The sequence below is a fragment of the Falco punctatus genome (genome assembly GCF_963210335.1).
Source record: "Falco punctatus genome assembly, chromosome: 1".
In the NCBI taxonomy this organism is placed as follows: domain Eukaryota; kingdom Metazoa; phylum Chordata; class Aves; order Falconiformes; family Falconidae; genus Falco; species Falco punctatus.
In genome coordinates this window covers 104,013,487-104,031,167 of record NC_137580.1, presented here as the reverse complement: position 1 = coordinate 104,031,167, position 17,681 = coordinate 104,013,487, and the positions used below count along the sequence as shown (strand labels likewise).

At 44.0% G+C, this 17,681-nt stretch overlaps 1 protein-coding gene across 1 annotated transcript in view; it reads right to left on the bottom strand.

Annotated features, from left to right (window-relative positions):
• The window catches only part of MYBBP1A (MYB binding protein 1a), a 60,493-nt gene that overhangs the window by 38,410 nt on the left and 4,402 nt on the right, over window positions 1-17,681 (bottom strand). Inside the window, exons 8-22 of the mRNA XM_080364737.1 lie at window positions 16,416-16,533; window positions 14,891-15,180; window positions 13,852-13,959; window positions 13,088-13,213; window positions 12,131-12,334; window positions 11,371-11,479; window positions 10,878-10,965; window positions 9,622-9,773; window positions 8,810-8,899; window positions 7,999-8,139; window positions 7,113-7,277; window positions 5,917-6,074; window positions 4,960-5,094; window positions 3,623-3,734; window positions 1,250-1,381 (exon numbers count right to left, since the gene is read on the bottom strand). Coding sequence (XP_080220863.1) covers window positions 1,250-1,381; window positions 3,623-3,734; window positions 4,960-5,094; window positions 5,917-6,074; window positions 7,113-7,277; window positions 7,999-8,139; window positions 8,810-8,899; window positions 9,622-9,773; window positions 10,878-10,965; window positions 11,371-11,479; window positions 12,131-12,334; window positions 13,088-13,213; window positions 13,852-13,959; window positions 14,891-15,180; window positions 16,416-16,533 — 2,128 coding nt within the window. The remainder of the gene's footprint in view (window positions 1-1,249; window positions 1,382-3,622; window positions 3,735-4,959; window positions 5,095-5,916; window positions 6,075-7,112; window positions 7,278-7,998; window positions 8,140-8,809; window positions 8,900-9,621; window positions 9,774-10,877; window positions 10,966-11,370; window positions 11,480-12,130; window positions 12,335-13,087; window positions 13,214-13,851; window positions 13,960-14,890; window positions 15,181-16,415; window positions 16,534-17,681) is intronic.

Below are 17,681 nucleotides of genomic sequence, written 5' to 3'. Positions count from 1 at the left end.
CAAGTCTGACCAGGAACAGCTGAGGGCACTGGGGGTGTTCAGCCTGGAGAAAAGGAGGCTCAAAAGAGACCTTCTTGCGCTCTGCAACTATCTGAAAGGAGGCTGTAGCAAAATGGGGGTTGGTCTCTTCTCCCAAGTAACAAGTGATAGGATGAGAGGAAACAGCCTCAAGTTGCACCAGGGGAGGTTTAGATTGGATATTAGGAAAAATTCCTTCACCGAAACGGTCATCAAGCAATGGAACAGGCTGCCCAGGAAAGTGGTTGAGTCACCATCCTGGCAGGTATTTAAAAGACGTGTAGGTGATTTTAAAAGACATTTCTGCAAGGAACAGTCACATGGCATCCACAGGCCCTACAAACCTGCAGATGGGATCTTAAGCTTGCTGTCCATGTCAGCAGCACACAACCCTTCTCTTCCCCCTATTTCAATAACTTATGTAGGTGGCATTGTGGTCCTAAGAAACCTGCTATGCAAAGGAATTCTCTCCTGGATGGATCCCTCAGAAGTCTGAAAGCATCTTCCCCCAGTCACACAAGCCTATGCCTCCTCCCACCCTCCAATTCCAATAGATACCAGTTCTAAAACGTTGAAGCCTTTGAGAAAGGGCTTCTGGCAGCTGTATCTACCTCACTCTGACCTAAAAATCCCTGAAGAACTGTATGACATTCAGACCCAAGGCCGGTTTCTTAAAAACTGGCTGTCCTCATAGCGGAAACCAGCTCCAGGCATAGGTCAAGTTTGCAGGAAATCCTCAAACATTTCAGACACTGACTGAACAGACGGCTTGCAGATTAGGTTCCAACTAGACTCTATGCTCTATAGCCTTCTTGGAAGAAAACTGAGAAACTGAGCATGTGGTCAGAGCAAAGCTGGACAGGAGCTACATTAGCTGTTTAAACAAGCTGGCCCCCTCTGTCTTTGTGCAAATCTCGCTCATCTGTGTTGCACTGAATACTAGTAAAAAATTAGCGCTTCTTAGGCTATGCTTTAAAGAGCAGCCTTCTGTCCATCTACATTCTCCATGCAGCATCCCAGTCCAAACCATAAATGAGATCCTGGCCTTCTGCAGCACTGCTATCAAAACATGTAGTATTAAGAGTCTGAGCAACTGAAGATCCTGGGAAACCTTACAGCAGTTTTCAAAGCCCATAATGAAGCAGAGGCTTCTCTTCCTACTTTCCCCAGAATGACAACTGTACTTTGGAGCCAGCAGAAGACAACATACTACACAGCCAGCAACACTTACCGGGAAGCGTCTGAAGAGATCATGGAACATGGAGATTGTAAGGGCACTGTTGCGTTTAGTCAAGAATTGTGTCAGTGCTTGCCGATATATTACAGTCACCCTCTCCATATCCAAACAACCTGTGCTCAAAAGCTGTTGGGAAAAAGCAGAACAAAAAATTTCCAGTGAAACACAAGGATGAACCACTAGCAATGAAGTAATTAATTTCTACCAGTGCACACAGATTTTTTCCAACTAGATATTCTTGGGTAGCTTTTATGATACAGGCCTATGAGATACAGCACAGAACCATAAAGAAACAAAGTGGGCCCCAAACATGTTCTCCCAAGTACCAACCGCTGTATGACCATGTCAGCAAAGGGCAGCACAGCTTTCTAGTGAGACTGCACACACTGCGTGTAACGTGGTGTAGTGTGGTGGCTGTACTTCCAGGTTTGTCGTGGGCATGGCTAACACAAGGTTCACAGAGCACCCAAAGACCATTCTGAATATGTGAAGAGCAGCTATGTCCAGGATTTTTAGGCACCCAGTGGACAAGCCCTAGTTCTGATCAGGGATCCAGCAATCCCGGAACTGTGTAAATGCTCTAATATCCCCCTCTGGTGGGGAACAGAATCCCAGACATGCAGCAACCAGCCAAGACCTGCACAGCCTATGTGGATCTAAACTAACAAGACAGGGCTGAATGAAGAGCAAAGTGTGGAGCAACGCAATCCCAACATTCCTGACTGTTCCCATATTGCCAAGGAAGCACAGCTCTTTGGGAAGAAAGAAAAATTACGGCCCAAGGAGGTCAAAGCTGTGATCTTCACAACTGTGGATGGGGCTTCCGCGAACCTCTGCCCAAGCAATTTTTCCATGGCCTCATAGCAAGTCAAAGCCATGTTGATGTCGTGTCCCATCCTCAGGTCAAACTCCCAGTGCTACTGCAGCTGAACACAGGCCGAAGTGTAACAGGGGAGACAGATCTTTAAATACATTACCTGGGTTTCCTAGTCAAGTGTCTATACTTAGCACTTACTTGACACACTTGAAGGGAAACAAATTTATTCCTTCTCCCATCAGATGATTACTGTAAAAAATTTCTTCTATAACAACAGCCTTTTTCATAAATTTGGCCACTGCATCATAGGGTCTGCTCTAGTTCCACTTTCCTGCTTACTGACAAGCTCCAGGTTATGCTCACAAAGCACTACTCACTGGAAACACACACCTTTGTCACCAGTTCCCCACTGCAAAACCTTATCGGCCTCAACACAACGTCAACACGAGTGGCACCACACAAACCAAACTGTGTCACCTCCCTCAAACCGGCAATCACTTCAGCTGCTGGCTGTGTCCTGGGCCAGCCAAGAGCACAGCTCTGATCCCACAGGAATAATAGCCTTCCCTGGGAGGCTGCACAAGGATGCTGTGAAACATGTCTCCAGGCTCCACATCAAGCATGTCGTCTGCACTCCCCACAGATCTGCCACTTTGTTTTTCTTTCCAGAAAGGCCCGGCACTGAACAAGAGCTGGCCGGATCAAGGCTCTCAGTCCCTCGCTAAGCTGTAGAAACACTGGCTATCTTTTCAGCTGCTAATAATAACTCAGTGTTTGTAATTTCCAGGCCCTCCCTTGCCATGAGGTAGCCCTGGTTTTTTTCCTCGCCCACAAAATGTCAACAGGATTAAGGTGCTAATTCCTGCACACAATTTGAGAGGTTCAGAAGCAAGTATCAGGCTAGCTGGTGAATCAGTATTTGCTAGGTTTCTAGTGGAGGTGACTGGACTGAGCTGCCCAATACATAGGGTCACCAAATTCAGAGACCTATGAAATTCAGCGGAGACAGTAGCTGAAAAGGGACCCAACAACAAGGCTCCCCAAGCAACCGACACCCATAGCACTGAAGAGTCTCCCTGCAAACAACTACCATTGAAATCAAGGCTGCTCTACACTCTCTTCACCATGAGATAACTCAGCCCAAACCTCAGAGAGATAGGAGTGCACTCTCATCCACCACTGTCCTGTGCTTTCCTGCCCCTCAGGATGCTCATGGAAAAAAAATTGGAGTGACTACACTGAAAGATTAATGGAAAAAACAGCAAATCAGCCAGGAAAGGAGTGTAAATTTACATCAGGCTTCTCTGGCAATTAACCTCACTGTACATCAGCAGTCACTGGTGGCTAGGGGCAAGCAGGCACTGCAAAGGCAGGAGGGTGAGGGCCAGATGGGGATGGAGAATTTCACAGTTTTATGGAAAAGAAATCACGCAGAGAGGTATCTGCAGGCAGCAAGAACAGCTGCGACTGAATAAGGCCCATTCAGCGAAATGGGGTAATGCAACTTTACCAGCAAAAAACCCTGCCTCTAGAGCAGCCTGCTGTCTTACCTGACAAGCCTGCGGGACGATGTTGCTCTGGTTCTCTGGCAAAGGAGTAAGAAGAGTTAATGGCTTATCAGACATGCTTCCCTTTAACACTTTGAGCAGGTATAATGAGGCACTAAAGAAAAAAGGAGAGAATACAGCAGTTACCACAGCGTCACGGTGCTGCTGCAAAGCCACAAGGGCAGCAGCCAAGTGATGCAGGCAGCTTATTCTGTAACCAAGCTGGGGTTAAAGAGTCCAAGAGGGCCCCTTCTCTCAGTCTAACCCACTCTGGCCAGACCTACAGAGAAATAAATCTCAGGAGGCTGCATCATTTCATTATCTGTCACTGCAGTCAGACATACCCCACTATCAGCCTGGTTTCCTCAAGCTCACGCTTTTCACTAACACTGCTTGAGGACTTTTGGTTTTGCCCAGGATTTCCGAGCCTGCACAGCTCAGCCAGTGCTGCAGTACAGCCCTCCCACGCCAGGCTGCTATGTGCCTGGAGAACTCAGAGAGCTTGCAGACAGTCTGCTTGCTTTTTGAGAATCGTCATGTTAACTGGGCAGGGCTCCGCTCCAGACTGCCACTGCCAGGAGGCTGTCAGGGAGCCACGCAGCACACACAGCCAGCCCTGTGCCACCAGGAAGTACCATGGTGTCTGCACAGCCACGAGCCTGGTGTGCTGCAGAGCCAACACTGCCCAATGGCACTGGGTTGACCATGCAACACGGTATCCACAGCGTACATCACTGTGTTCAGAAATCCCAGACAGAGTATGAAAGTCCTCGTGAAACTGCCTGCAAGTCACAAGAAAGCCTACTAGTACATGGCAGTCCCATTTACACCAGGCAACAGCAGGATTGCTCATGTTCCCCAACACACACATACAGCTTATCCTAATTCACCTGTATTCAGCAGCAAAGGAGTAAATACTGGTATGCAGTCAGGACTCATAATCACTATTATCCTCACTGTGCTATCATGGAGACAGTAAACCACTGTATCTACAGAACAATCATTGCAGATTGCCTACAAATTACAGTCATCCCCGTACTTTATCACGCACCCCCCAAGGAAGCCTCAAGGAAGCACTTCCCATCACAATCTGCAGAACTGTACCAGACTATTTCTGTACCACGAAGCCCACAGCAGATGATCACCAAAAAATGGACATTTGGTTGAAAATGCTTCAGATTGCCAGGATGACTGGCTAGTCCTGACGTGATACACAGATGCTGGCACTTAGCCTGCATCGAGTCTCTCACTTCTCTGAACTGTTTGAACATGTAATATTATGCCTGCTTACAGACGAGCCCACAGCACCAAGCAGAGACGCTCCTTTCACCTATATTCACCTGAAATAATAGAGTGCCACTGAAGAGTCAGTGTGCTTGCAGGCTTTCTTCACAAGCCTCTCCACAAAAGCGTGCAAATCTTCTTGCAGGGCGTCCACTCTCTTGCAGTACTGCTTAGTTCGACACAATGAGTTCCTGAAAGAGCGTTAAAATCAAGCCCAAAGCCATTACCTACAGAAAGAGCTCTGGGGAACAGATGGCTACAAACCCTTATCACTGGGCTTAGGATGACACAAACAAAAATGGTGCTAGCTGTGGGCAGCAAAAGAGGTAGTCATTGCTGTGGCAAGAAGAGTGAGGAGACTTTACTGCTCTTCACCTTCAAGCACCTATTTAGGCATTAGAGTCAACTTTCCTCCAGAACTCCCACAAAGAGGACTGGCTGCCTCAAACCCTGTTACTGCAGAACTGCTTCTCAACAGGGAATAGAAAGCAGCACTGAAAATGCTTTAGAGCAGTGCGGAGGACATCCAGGAATGGCATACAGAAGACACATCATGATGACACATCTGTGTCTAGCTTGTATCATGCCTTACTTATGGCTGTGAACAGAGAAAATCTGCACTCTGCCTGTCTCAGTATTGCAAGTTTCGTTCCAGCCACAGCAGCAACTACTCTGTAAGCCCAGGGAGTTGCTGCATGGTCTGACTCAGAGGTCAGAGGCCCATGGAGATACCCAGTGACATGGCACTGTGCTTTCAATACCAATGTTTGTTCTTAAGGTTTCCACCTTAAGGTTTGACACTTGAAGTCCCTTAGTATAGAAAACCCATATCCTTATTTCTTTCCTGCAGGTTATAACTCAGCATTGTGTGGTGTTGGTAATCTAATTCTACACAATCTATAAGCATAGCAATTGTCTTCAGTCTTAGAAAGACCACTTTCTGGGATTCAACCAACACCACTGGTGTCTATCAGGAGCCATTGCCTATTATCTGGAGGACTAAGGATACTTACTTGAAGATATTGGCTGTTTTCTGGAGGAAGTCAATCTCCTGCTTGTCAGAGTCTGAGCTCATGCATTGTTCAATCACCCGAAGCAGGGGCTCAATGATGTCAAACACCAACGGGTTCTCTGATTGCTTAGTCAGGAATGCTTCAATCAGATCTAGCACCTGCAAACACAGTTACTGATGTGAAAACTAATGCAGACAGGGAAACACGACGCATCTACACAGCTCCTTCAGAGTGGAGTGGGCTACATAACAGCTGTAGGGGCAGAAGAAAAGTATTTGCAGCTGAGCTCTGTATAACTTCTGCTATCATTCGTAATGTTAGAGCATGAGAAACTGAAAATTAAAAATTTTTAACTGAAGATTAAAGGCTGTCTGTTGAATTCAGCTTTATTTTGTGCAGTGATACCATCTAGAAACAGCAGTTATGAGAATCACTGTCACCTGGCCAGACCTGTAGTCACTGTAACTTGGCACAGATCTCCATTAGCACCACTGACAGATAGCTTCCACCCCTGCAAGCCCCCCTGACTTCCAGACAGTCCATTAGTATAAAATCAGCCTCTTCTAGCACAGCATCAGAATGAAAATGCAGTAAAGCCAATTTCAAACTTCGCCTTGGCTAATCTGACGCCAGACTACAGGAGCCGCTGGAGCTGTCCCTGGCTGCCAGAACGTCCTGGACAGTCCATGCTGACACCAGGTGGCCTAAAGTCAGTATTACAGCCTCAAACAACCAGGGAGGGGGTGTTACTTCTAATCCTCCTGATTTTACTAGTATAACAATCAAAAAATAGCTTACACTGCAAAATTACGAGAGGGATTTTATGCATATCACACTAAGGCACATTAAGCCTGTCCAGTTTACAAAAACTAGCAGGTACCTACCTTTGGGTAGGTGTGGGGAGGATCTAATAAACTGAAGCATTTCAGATCAGCAAACAGAAACCACAGTTCACTTTCTGAAAGCACAGTCCTGCTTTTTGTTTTGAAGTAGGCCTGTGAAACCCCAGGCACTGATCACAATACTGCTGTGCCAGGTGTTGTATAAAGCCAGAGCAATTCAGTCCCAGCCTCCAGGAGCTTATGACATACAGACATGTCCAAGCTGTTCACTGTTAAGTAGCTCACGGCACGCAGTAGGCTATAACTAATGTGCTAGTAAGCCAGAGGTCTTCACACTGTACACTTATCTCCCACCTTAATCTTGAAATCCCTCCGTAGGATCTTCTCTTTCCGCATCTTGTCTTTCTCATCCTTCTTTGCCTGGATCCGTTTCTGCTGCTCCGCAAAAAGAGTTGAGATGTTCTTGTCAAGAGCCATCATAGCGTCATCATCCAGCTCTTCATCACTCTCATCTCCTCCCTTTGGTTTTTAGAATGCAAAAACAACATATCATCTCATGTACTTCAAAAAGACAGTGAGAACCACAGCTAAGAGCAGACCACAGTAGGGATGTAGCTACCTCTAGACCCAGAATAATAACATGGGGAGGGAAAAACAGATGTTCAGACCCATGAGAAATCTAGCTCGTATTTCCTATCAGGTAATCCTGGCTGCACAGTACTAACACGTAGAGCTACAGGATCAGGAAAGAGAAGAGGGAGGCTGAAGATTTGACACCGATTCCCTCAGTGCTGTTGCTCCTTCAGTAAAGAGGTTAATAAGTTGCCATGTCTGTAGCCTTTATAGGAATCATTAAACCACACTTCAATGCTGCTACAGGAACTCTCCAGAGTGGCCTACAGGGATCACACTCCTCCACACAGGCCAGCCAATACAGGCACCATGTAGCAGTATCTCAGTGCTCCAGTTCACACCAACCTCATTTATTACAGGCAGGAATAAAAGCTGTATCAGGTTAGACTGGACAAGCTAAAGCACTCAAGACATACTAACAATAAATAAAAGAACAAGTGACTTATTCCCACAGCATGCTTTGAAGATCCTGACCTCCTGCTGCAAATGTTGTGCAAGGATGACTGCCAGGCTTACCACTGCATGGATTCAGACAGGATGTGAGTGTTAGATAATCTCTCACCACCCCAAACCTCCTGGTATCTGTATCAAGGTAGGCAGTGAAAACATAAGTATTCCCTGCCTGGAGAACATTCATCAGCTGACTTCGAAAATCATCATCGACTTCTTCATTCTTTTCCTCATCTCCACTGTCATTCTCTTCTTCAGTGTCGCTTTCATCTGAGGACTCCTCGCTTCCATCCTCATCCTAAGGAAGAAAAGTTCATCTTCTGACCCCACCATTCCTCAAGCCCTACTGAATTCTCACATACATCACTATTCAGAAATAAAAACTCAAGCCTCTCTTCAACCTACTGCCTTGCTTCCAGCCCTCAGATTCGAGTAGACACCTCAGATAATGAGATATCAGGTCTTCGCAAGAGCTAAAGGCAGAACATAATACAGACTTCTCTATCATATTAAATGAGTATCAAAAAGAAGCTTCAAAGTAACATCTGAAGTAACAGCCCCCATCGGACTCTCCTTTCTGCTGATACTTGTAATGCTTTGTGAATTGAATCTCTGCTGTTCTTAAAACCCAAGATTTTGAATTCAGATGGTTGTGCATTACAGCAACAATTGTTTCTGCAAAAAGGAGAGAGGCCTGTGCTAATTTCAGGATGCAGTCATCTCCTAAGTCATCTATTCAAACACCCATACCTCCAACAGCATGTTCCTTCAAGGCCAAGAGACTAATAAATATGCACTTCCAACAAGCCATTTGTGTGCTGCACTTTTAAAATAAGTCTTAATAGAGCAACATTCATTTAACTTAAGAGTAATGCAATTAAGTCTATTACCACAGTTCAGGAGAAAATTTATTTTTAAGCAGTGAAGTTCTGAAGAGTATCTGTCACCAGCAATGGCACATAAATTACCATGTCCTGTGCAGATTTCATCTTTTTGTCCGATTCTTCCATCACAACAACAGCACTTTCTTCATTCTGCTCCTGGTATGGGTCAAGAACCTGCAAAAAAGAAGGACTTGTGGTTTTCCAGTGTTGCATTTTGTTTTGACACATTTCTTGTGTACAACAGACAGGAATTTCATCACAGTAAAGCAGCTGAATAATGAAATACTAAGTAAGGACGCTGAACTTTCTGGCTTATAATATCTTGTTTGTTAATATGCTAAGTTCTTCCTATAAGTGATAAAATAGGTGGAGAAAATTGAAGAGGTTGGTGCAATCACACATTTTAATTTGAATTTGTTAAAAATTATTAGGTTCATCTTATAAAGTACCAGACAGCCCTTCTTTGCAATCCACATATTACTCTCTCAGAAGACACCACCTTACCCAGTAGTACAACCAATTCAGGTTTTCAGTGTCACTTATTTTTAGCACCTCTATGTTTAGGCTTTCTAGAAAAAAAGAAGTTGTTACCATTTATACTCACATATAAAATCTACCAGCTATATAAACTGACTAGGAATTTCTTCAGCCTAAAACTACCAAAAAATAAAGCTTAAAGTTAGCAGATCTCAGGCTCCCATAAAAATACAAGCAAAAACACCCCCAAAAAACCCAGAAAATCACTCTCTGTAAGCTACGTTTAAAATTCAGCAGCGCACGTTGTCATTTTCTAAATCAAAGAAGCTTTCACTTAATCCCAAAAGAGAGACATGCTTGTATATCCATTAGGGGCAAGACAGGCAAACAGTACAATGCCTTACTAGTGCCTCACTTACATCCAAGATCAACTGCAAAGCCCTCTTGGTCAGGTTAGGGCATATCCTTACAAACACGCTCTTGGAAATCCGACGTATGAGTAGGCTGCGCTGGGCAAGGAGGGAGAGAAGGATTTCCACCATCACCTCAACCCATCCTGGCTCTGCGTTGTCTGCACAGAACAAACAAACAATGACAGGAAGGGGCAAAAACACTGCACTTGCACATCAACAAGAGACTAAAGAAAAATTCACCAAGGAAAAAAAGATAGTCCTTCTAGCTGACTATTAGAAGTACTCATTCAGCAACACAGACCAGAAATAATCAAGTGTGAAGCTAAAGACTGTAGCTGTACTGGAAGGCTACTAACCACATGGAGAAACATGCTTGAAATTGTCTTTAGACCACTGCAAAGCCTTACCACGTAACAAAACCTACTGTTCATTAAGTCACTACTTAAATTAGAAGTTCTGCAAATTATGTGACACCTACTTGGCCACCTTAAAGCAATCAACAGCTAGTCAGCAAAAGTATATACATTTTATAGTGCTTCAAATGATATCAGGAGTCACAGCATCCCATGGGAAGTGCCGACATTTGAAACTGGTCCAAGATTGGGAATCCTGATCCACATACAACCAACCCACCATAGAATTACAGCTTTTATTGTCACAGTACCCTCAAAATTACACAGAGATTTAAGGAGAACAAGACCACAGTTAGAGAGGAAGTCAAAAGACCAAGCCAGGCTCTTTCCTGGTCAATTCCCAACCCAGCTCACAGGCCCTAAACAAGGACTAGCCCAAATCAGCAAAGAGGCTGTATATACACAGAGGACACATTTAGTTTGTCCAGAACTTGAGCTCTGAAAGCACCAAGTTTCAGGCCTGCTGGCTGTTAGGAGAGCCCACAGCTTTGCCTGGGCAGATACTACCACTTCAGTCATGCTCTTGGCCAGCACAGAACAAGGACTCAAAAAGAGCAGTTTCCCTTGGACACTGCTCATCTGAACAATGGCCAGCTCTAAAGCTCACCTATCCTTTACAAGGCACACAGGAAAACAACCCCGAGGATGCAGATAAAAGAGCTGGAGCAAGAGACAAGAGATTTAGAAAGACAGAAAAAGAGACTGAAGGAGAGGGGCTTCTCCTGGGTAAGTACATCAAGCCAGAACAGATGCAGTTACGAGTTCTTCACTAATGCAGAACTCTCGGCTTCTGTCTTTTGATAGACCATTAACAATCCCACTCCATTTCTTACTGTAGGAAGGACTCACCAGTCTGTTTCTTCTTAGGTTCTTTGCTGAATGCCCTCTCTGTGCAGTTCAGAAGGTCACTCAGAACATCCATTGTATCAGACTGATTCTGTTTGATCACAAGCAAACAGTAAACACCCTTCCCGAATTCCCCACTATTAACAGCAACCAAAGGAATATACCCCAAATCTAAGGACCTCTCTAAATAGGTACAGATATTAAAACCAGCTATTACAACCCATTTGCAGAAGAAAAATATTAAACTAAGTAAAAATTCCTCCACTCAGCAGCAAATCAAGGGCAAAACTAATGCTCAGGCCAGGCTTTGACCCTGTAAGTCGATGTCTATGGTCAATGTAGGAATCACAGTTTACTGGCTGTCAGTCGCCCATTTTCAGAAGCCAGAAGCTGTGAAAGACTGGATCTCTGAACACAAAGAAACTCTCCAGCTCAGTGTTCGGAAAGCTCAGCTATTGGCCCATTTGACGCTACTGAAATATGCTTGGGGTCTTACCTTGAAAAGATGAATGGCCATTAAAAGCAGAAGTTGCTGGAAAGAAACTACTTTGGCACTGTCTGATTTACTTTCCTTCTTCTGCAGTTTCTTCACAGTCTTAAGTGTTCTGAAGAAAGAAACCCTTTTGAGTCTTTCACAATTAAAACAACAAATCCTCTCTTGTGAACAAACTAAAAACACGACCAGACCAGATCTATTGTACCATTTTCTGTACTTAACATTTAATTTACTGAAATTGGACATACATATAGTACACGGTCTTAACCCAACGTATCTCACCATGCGTGGCTTATAAAAAACTCTGCACCTGGGCACAGGCTAGATTCCTAATACTACAGCCAAGGCATAAACCTTTATGGAAAATCAAGCTCAGAAAAGAGTACTGGAAAAGAGAAGTTAGTACAGGCATTATTAAGATAAAAGATTAGCAGAGTTACAATCATGCTTGAGAGAGGGGCTACAAGCAAAACCAGAAAAGGACGTGGCCACCTACACACAGTTAACACACAGAAGGAACAGGAAGAAAGGAACAGGGTGATGAGAAACAGAAAAGCATCCTGAAACCCAGTCACAGGTGCAGGATACTTAAAGGGAAGAAATAAAACTGCCACTGCCTGTGAAACGGCTCTGTCACAGCAGCCAGAACAACAGCAGGAAGATGAGAAAATACAATCTCTCTTTTACTGGCCCAAAGAGAGACTAGGGCTTTTCCACCTTCCTCATCTCAACCCAGCACCCAGCTTCCCAAACCTCTCACCTCTCCCAGGCATCTTGCTGTGCCTTGGTAAAAGGCTTCACAGCTTTGACATGCTCACTGGAGAGCAGTTTGTCGGCATACTCAACAAGGAGAAAGATCCACAGCTTCCCATCTGCAGTCACACCATGGATGTGCTTCTCCCTCAAGGTTGCAGCCTTTGCTGTATCCCCCAGAACAGTCAAGGTGTTTAAAGTCTGAAGTAACCTGCAAAGAAAACCAGCCAGCATGTTACTGTCAGAGGAACCAGATGGCCGTCTCACACTTTCCAAAATAACGCCCACTAGTAGAACTAGTCTCATCCCAGAGCTCTGGTCACTCATTGCAACCCAGATTTACAGGGCCTAAGTTTCAGCCCAGGAATATATCCAAGCACAGCTATGTATAGCTCATTGTCTTGGTGTCCCCAAGGACTCTGACTGTTATTCTCAGTTGTTTCCCATTCTGTGTCCCACCATGTCCTCTGCTTTCCCCCTACTGAGGTTGGAGCACCAGCTTTGGCAAACATCTAAAAACATCTATTATTATCAGCTCCATCTGCCTTAGTACAGAGAGTACTGTGGAGCCACCAGCAGCTCGCGTGCAGAGAGCACACAAAGCCAAGAACAACCCACACAACCCACCACACTCTCTTGGGTCCGTCCACTTCTAGTTTACAACAGAGGCAGTGGAAATCTTACCAAAAAAAGCAGTCTGAACTCAACTCTACACCTATCTAATCATCACACACATACACAGCAGGTTTGCCATGCAAAACTATGTCTTTATTGGACAAAATTTAAGGATCTTTGGGAAATCTGTCTAGGATCTCCTTAAAAAAAGCCATTCCCTGGTCCTGGAACCAAACAAATACTCCACCAGCAGCTCACAATCCCAAACCTGACATTCACAGGCTGACCTTATCCTCAGGAAAAAAAACCAGAAATTTCCAAGCTTAAAGCACTTAAGCAGAATTTTTACCCAAAGAAGTAGTTTTCCACCATGGAATGAGCCTGTTCATCTAGGGGCTCTGATAGAAGGACATTTGTCTCACATATTTGAGAAGTCTTTTTCTTAGCCTCAAAGAAAGCATGGAAGAAGCAAAACCTAGAATGGACAGAAACAAGAACAAAATTCAAAGACAGACTGGTCATAACAAAGTAAAAATAGCCCACATATGCAAACCAAATAGTGCCACATATTCACCAAATTTTTATTCAAGGATGTCCAAGCACTGAAAAAGGTCACTATTTAAAATAAGACCCTTTCCTCAAGGTATACAGGGTAAAGAAGAGAAAAGGATGCTCAGGACTTCACAGAAGTGCCAGAACTTGAGACCACACAATACAACACTCAGACTGTCAGGTTTGAGTCCAATTCCCCAATTAAACTGGCAGATAAATTCTTACTAAGATTTGATCAGATAAATACTTATTAAGGTCTGATGCAAAGATTACAAGTAATATCTTCAAGCAGTCTAGGTAACCAGGAGCCTAAAATTTACTGAAAACAAATGGGACTAAGATGATTTTAAGTGCCTGAACTACTTATGGCAAAGAGTTCGTCCAAGTTTGCAGAAAGTATTTTTAAAACAAGACCTAGTCTCCTAAACAATTTATGTTATGGAATATTTCTACTACTGAACTTGCCTAGTGTCATGGGGACAGCTTACTTGCAATATCGCTACAGAGCTAAAGAGAATTCTGCCAAGCACATGTGGCATTATGTCTTTAAATCATTCTCACCTGGAAATATCCATCACAAGGCTCTCTTCTTTTTTCACTGGACTTTCAATGAGGTTAGCGAGTCGGTGGGTGATCCATTTTCTTAACCGAGCAATCTTACGTTGTGCTCTTTCAATAGGAAAGTGGACAGAATCAGTAGTTTGAACACAAACCCAAAACGCACAAACCACATGATCCACTGTAGCAAGATGTGACTTTCAGGTATTTAGAGGCTTTACACTAAAGATGGCAAAGTAATCAAAGTAAGAAAGCAAAAGGTGCATAATAAGAGATAGAATCTTCCCAAGTTTGCTTTTTACTATGCAAAAGACAGTCTGTTTACCCTACAGAGGTACTGCAGCTTAGCAAAAAGCACTTCAAGAACTGCAGTAGTCAGTAGAGTGAGGTTATAGGTGCACAAGTAACACAAAGACATACTGTTTTAACAGCTCACATCTTTGGAAGAGGCCCCCACAAGCAACCCAGTACCCACTGCACCAAGTAGTGGGTATTCAGCAAGCACCAGCGCCAAGGAGGATAGAACTTTTTCTTGGGAAGTTTTCCTATCTGGAAATTGCTAAAAATGCCTATCAAGGATATAAGTATTTACAGACTACTCCTGAGACATGGAAGTGGGTGCTTTGCTGCAGGCCAAAGAGACAAGAGCACTCACACCAGTTTAATAGTCAGATAAAAGGGATGCACAATTCCCTCGAAGACCTGAGAGTCTGCAGTGAAAAAGAAAGCCACTGGACATTTTTGCCAAAGCAGCTGTCAGGGCTGGAAAAACAAGAGAAAAGTTTCTGGTGATCTTGTCCGCTTTGGTCAGGCTGGCTGGTTCTCATCGTGTTTGATCCTATTTGCAGAATTTAATTTTGTCCCAGCAAGAGTCAGATGATGCTGGGGCTAAACCTTCTGGGACAGAGGAAATAGAATAGGTGACAATTGTCAACTCATGGCAAGGGAACCAGCAAACGTTGGCTGTCCAAATCAGACTTCACACTGGTAGCCACTCTAACCACAAAACAGAAAGAGGAAGATGCATCACCTATACACTCACATGTTTACATTTTCCTGGTTCTGTTTTTGCCGGTTACTTGAGAAATCTAAACAACAGTCGAAGTCTGGCCTGAGGAACATGCCTTTGAGCCAGTCAACGTATTTTTGCAATGCCACTGGTTGCAGGTGTCTGACTGCCCTGGAAGAGCTGGACAACACTGGATAGCCTTGATTGGTGAGACTGGAGAAGCCGATCACCACTGCCAGCTGCCTCTCCACGTCATCACAGCTGTTTAGAAATTCATCTATATATCTCTCCATCTCTGGAGCAAACTTAAATCGGTCTGGAAGCTGAAAAACAGAGTCAAACAAGCAGGTTAGAAACCTCACAGTGAGTATACCGAGTGTCTTTGTAGTACAAATCACTTTACAGATTTGACTGCAGTAAGTAAAGTCACATGCCTGAACATTTATCATAAAGCATATGGTAGGTCATCAATTAAACCTCACTGTCTTCCTCACATAGGAGCAACCACTGTAAGAACCACAAAACCCTGTCACATACCAGCTTCAACCCTTTAATTTGCACCTTGCCAAACAGTCAGGCTTTGGCAGGCTAGACCACAGGCTGACCAGGTGCAGCTAAGCTCCTATACTGATCAGCTCTCATTCTGAGTGAAAGTCCAGTGTGTTTCTCACATCATCTGCCTTAGACTTTCCTCCCTTGATTTGGAAACTCCTCCACACCAATTCCAATCTCATCCAGCAACCCTGGAGCCTGCTGACCTACAGGGGGTAGAACAAATCCCAGTTCCTCTCCCTGGTGTCTCAGAAGTGTTGAGGCATTCTGAAAGGAGGGTGAGTTAACACATTTAACCTAAAAAACATATCCTGGGGTGTTGCTGTTTCATGCTGAGTCCTGTCTTCAGTCCTGACACTGATCCAGGAGGCATACTGCTGGCAGGCTGCTGGCTTTGGAGCACTGTCCAGCAGCATGCAGACCACCAGGACATGTCCCATCTCACCATATATCCCATTTCCTTATCCAAAATCCAATTCCCAAATAAAATTTGTGCTTAAACCTCAAATGTGCTCATTGAAACAAGCACTAACATAAACAAAAGCCTGAGTTGTCCCTTTTCATCGGTGCCTTCAAATGTTCGTGCAACACCCAGCACAGTGAGACAAAAAGGAGCTTCTGGACACACAAAATCAAAAGGACTGTTAAAGGATGACATATGACATTGTCAATATGCTGAGGGCTGCCCTTCCTCTGCTTCCCCTATCATTAGGGCTTTCTCAGCAACATCAGTGAAAGTAGGTAGGTCAGGACCAAACAATTTCAGAACTCTTAAAATAAGTCTGAACAAAAAATACACAAATAGGCAATGACAATTAAACATAGTCTATACTCAGCCCACCGCAACCAGTGGTCATACAATAACCTTACTTTTACTAAGAGTCCAAGGTCTAAAATTACATAAATTTTTATATAAGACGATGTGAAACTAGAAAGGGGAGTGAAGAGGACTTCTGCTCAGGATAGGGTCTTTAGCCCTGAGCACAAGTACTTTCAGAAGACCTACCTGACTTGTTACCACGTGTTCTCCATAATGCTGCATCACCTTCCCTCTGAGAACCATCTGCAGCTGATCCAGAGACAACAAGGGGAGAGCACTGCCCAGCAACCGGTAGCACATGTAACTGAGTGGGAACAAAGAAGATTCCCTCAGGTAGAGGCACAGCAGGAAAGCCACACACAAGGGTAAGACAGAAGAAGCGGTGGGGCAGGCTACATGGAGCATGCAGGAAGACGTCAAAAGTTCATGGATCCTGTGTTCAAAAATCCTACTGCCCAAATGTTTTCTTCTGACTAGCATAGCTGCTAAGATGTCTCCCCATAGTAGGTCAGTCCTCTGTTGTCTAGTAATAGATGAGTCCTCACCAGCAGTTCCTTCCTCAATCCACTTTCTGTATGTCTTCTCTCCAGATCTTTATTTCCACAGGCCTAATAAAAACTTACTCAGTTTTTGACTACACAAATTTACTTAGTTTTGACAGCAACTCGCTCTCAATTTGATCATAACTGCCCAACAGGCTTAGGAGTTATTAGACAGACAGCACTAGCCTCATTTCTGCAGGAAATCAGGCAAAAAAGTAACACCATGGAGCATACAAATGGTATTTTTACACTTACCCAAGCCAAGTAAAACAAGACCTAAACTGCTCAGGCTTGGAAAATGGTTTCCTTTCACTGTGATACTCATGTAATACATTAAGAATTTTTTTTTTTAGGTGTACCTCTGCAACTTCTAAACTTTTGATCTAAGGAAGACTTAAACCTGGCCACAGACTTATTTGCTATGGTCCAAATTAAATCATGCTTCCCTAAAACGCTCACAGATTTGTAATCTAGATCTTGCCACATTTTTAAACAGCATGGGTCTCAACAGACAAATAATCCTACTAAGGTCTAATATTAAACTTGGAAAAGGAGCTGAAACAGCTAGTGTTATGATGTCAACCACAGCCACATCCTACTTAAAGCAAGGACCACGTCAGAATCCAGACATATCCAGGCACTTTAATTCAGTTCATCCCATAAAGCACAAGTCCAGCAGTATTGGACACAAATTTCAGAACTAAGAGCTTGTCTGCACAGGAGCTATCCTTAAACCACACAAAGCCAAATGACCCTCCCTCTCAACCAGAGAAAAAAGGATGGTACAGCTCATCTGACAAGTCTCACAGGAGCAAGCTATAGATTTAAGACACATTTATGGCCAATGACGTGCATCAGCTTTATGTGCTGTCCTAGTTAAATTTAACCTCAAATTTGTTATAGGCCACAA